Source organism: Oncorhynchus kisutch, unplaced genomic scaffold (genome assembly GCF_002021735.2).
Source record: "Oncorhynchus kisutch isolate 150728-3 unplaced genomic scaffold, Okis_V2 scaffold3002, whole genome shotgun sequence".
NCBI lineage: Eukaryota > Metazoa > Chordata > Actinopteri > Salmoniformes > Salmonidae > Oncorhynchus > Oncorhynchus kisutch.
In genome coordinates this window covers 87858-91015 of record NW_022264947.1, presented here as the reverse complement: position 1 = coordinate 91015, position 3158 = coordinate 87858, and the positions used below count along the sequence as shown (strand labels likewise).

At 55.8% G+C, this 3158-nt stretch overlaps 1 protein-coding gene across 1 annotated transcript; it reads left to right on the top strand.

The window, feature by feature from the left end:
* The first annotated feature begins 539 nt into the window (after window positions 1-539).
* On the top strand, window positions 540-2105 carry LOC116371228 (extensin-like). Its single transcript, XM_031820088.1, has one exon. It carries the CDS (start codon window positions 540-542, stop codon window positions 2103-2105), a length of 1566 nt encoding a protein of 521 aa, XP_031675948.1.
* Window positions 2106-3158: the final 1053 nt, after the last annotated feature.

Below are 3158 nucleotides of genomic sequence, written 5' to 3'. Positions count from 1 at the left end.
AGGACAAATATTTATTTTCGTCCCCTACCTTCTCCTTCCTATGAAGTTTTGGGAGTATAGCAGTCCCTGATATTGCTTGTCTGTTTTTACGGGGTCCTGCGTATGGATTTCCTGTAATGATAGTTACTGACAACAGCCGCTCCTTCCCGTGGCACCGCTAAGGAGGAATGGTGGAGATGGTATTAATGGAGGATAAACAGCAGGCCTTCATATCGGACCGGTATTCAAACATGTGTCAGTCAGACCCCATCTCTAATGGGATTGTTTATGAAGAGCACCTGGCTCTTCCCACGTCTCCTTGCTTTTCCTGTTGCCAATGGAGACTCTAATGCGTCCGAGGATTGAGATTATAAAAATAACTTGTGAGTTTTGAATTGAATGCAATACAATTGATTTAGTTCTATATTATTTCAAAATCCAAACAATTCAGACCTCCTTTCAACTCTCCCCTACCTCCCTCCCGCCTCTCTGATCCTGTCTGGGACCAGCGTTGTTGTTATTGCTTTCCTTACCTTTTCTTTTGTAACATTCCACTGTGCATGGTGACGGCCCAGCCACCTCGTCACTCACGGCCCAGCCACCTCGTCACGCACGGCCCAGCCACCTCGTCACGCACGGCCCAGCCACCTCATCACGCACGGCCCAGCCACCTCGTCACGCACGGCCCAGCCACCTCGTCACGCACGGCCCAGCCACCTCGTCACGCACGGCCCAGCCACCTCGTCACGCACGGCCCAGCCACCTCATCACGCACGGCCCAGCCACCTCGTCACGCACGGCCCAGCCACCTCGTCACGTACGGCCCAGCCACCTCATCACGCACGCACGGCCCAGCCACCTCGTCACGCACGGCCCAGCTACCTCGTCACGCACGGCCCAGCCACCTCGTCAAACACGGCCCAGCCACCTCGTCACGCACGGCCCAGCCACCTTGTCACGTACGACCTAGCCACCTTGTCACGTACGGCCTAGCCACCTCGTCACGCACGGCCCAGCCACCTCGTCAAACACGGCCCAGCCACCTCGTCAAGCACGGCCCAGCCACCTCATCACGCACGTCCCAGCCACCAGGTCACGTACGGCCTAGCCACCTCATCAAACACGGCCCAGCCACCTCGTCATGCACGGCCCAGCCACCTCGTCACGCAAGGCCTAGCCACCTCGTCAAACACGGCCCAGCCACCTCGTCACGCACGGCCCAGACACCTCATCACGCAAGGCCCAGCCACCTCGTCACGCACGGCCCAGCCACCTCGTCACGCACGGCCCAGCCACCAGGTCACGTACGGCCTAGCCACCTCATCAAACACGGCCCAGCCACCTCGTCACGCACGGCCCAGCCACCTCGTCACGCAAGGCCTAGCTACCTCGTCAAACACGGCCCAGCCACCTCGTCACGCACGGCCCAGACACCTCATCACGCAAGGCCCAGCCACCTCGTCACGCACGGCCCAGCCACCTCGTCACGCACGGCCCAGCCACCTCGTCACGTACGGCCCAGCCACCTCATCACGCACGCACGGCCCAGCCACCTCGTCAAACACGGCCCAGCCACCTCGTCACGCACGGCCCAGCCACCTCGTCACGTACGACCTAGCCACCTTGTCACGTACGGCCTAGCCACCTCGTCACGCACGGCCCAGCCACCTCGTCAAACACGGCCCAGCCACCTCGTCAAGCACGGCCCAGCCACCTCATCACGCACGTCCCAGCCACCAGGTCACGTACGGCCTAGCCACCTCATCAAACACGGCCCAGCCACCTCGTCACGCACGGCCCAGCCACCTCGTCACGCAAGGCCTAGCTACCTCGTCAAACACGGCCCAGCCACCTCGTCACGCACGGCCCAGCCACCTCATCACGCAAGGCCCAGCCACCTCGTCACGCACAGCCCAGCCACCTCGTCACGCATGGCCCAGCCACCTCGTCACGCATGTCCTAGCCACCTCGTCGCGTACGGCCTAGCCACCTCTTCAAACACGCCCAGCCACCTCGTCACACGCGGCCCCACCTGGTCTCGCACCGCACAGCCCCACCTCATTACGCACGGCCTAGCCACCTCGTCACGAATGGCCCATGAAATTCCTGACCAGTTACTGTACTGACAAGAGCTTGTAAAAGTGTTTTCTCTTTTTTCTTAGTTTCCTGCTAGGAACCAGTTTAAACAAAGAGGAGTCTCAGCTGTCTGAAATCAGGCTGGCTTTGACCCAAGCTTATCTACTGCTGTCTCAGTAGGGAGGAGTGTGAGTGAGAGAGGGAACGATGGAGGGAGAAGTAGAGAGGACAGGGAAAGCGTTGGCAGACAGGTACTGCACTGCTCGCTGGTGATGATGAGAAAGACAGGTTGCCTGGCCCACGCTGGATAGGTAGAGCAGTAAACATGTGAAGGCGAAACTGGAGGCGCTACAGCTTCTAGCCGTTCCATCCACACTTCAATGCTTTTCAGGTAATAGTAGGCTGCACATCATCAACAGCAAAAATACTTGACCTCTACGGTGTGAGAAATGGATCAAAAGTGAGGTGTTCAGGGCACTGGGGATTCTCACTATAATGGAAAGGAAAAACAAATCTAGGTGTTACGTAACAGCTGTTACGGCTCTTTACAATCTCAACCCACCCATGTGCAGTGCAGGCACCTCTCTACAAGCTACAATGATTGATGACTGTGTGTGTGTGTGTGTGTGTGTGTGTGTGTGTGTGTGTGTGTGTGTGTGTGTGTGTGTGTGTGTGTGTGTGTGTGTACGTGTCGGTACGTGTGTGTGTGTGTGTGTGAGCGAAACCTCCTCCCTTCTCAAAACATCACGAGACGGTGAACACACACGTACGCAAAAAAAAAAAGAGAAGAGAAACAGCAACATGTGATATGAGGAGCTGGAGAGAAAATACATATTCATTGAGAAGTTGACAATCTCCACACGTATAATCAGGTTGCTCCTGACGCCTTACCCCCCCCCTACGGAGAGAAGAAACAGAGAAAGAATCAACGCAACAGAAAACAACTATCTCACGTCTTTTCATAGTTCTCATCCTGATTACTAATTATAGACTTAAACAAGCGACTTGTTAAAAGAAGTACAAATACCAAATAATACCATTAAACTACACAAATAATTACTGTTATTGTGATGCAGTAGAATACTTCACAGTTCCCCCGGGGG

Coding starts and splice junctions, on each gene's coding strand:
- LOC116371228 (XM_031820088.1), top strand. CDS start 540: ATGGTGACGGCCCAGCCACCTCGTCACTCACGGCCCAGCCACCTCGTC.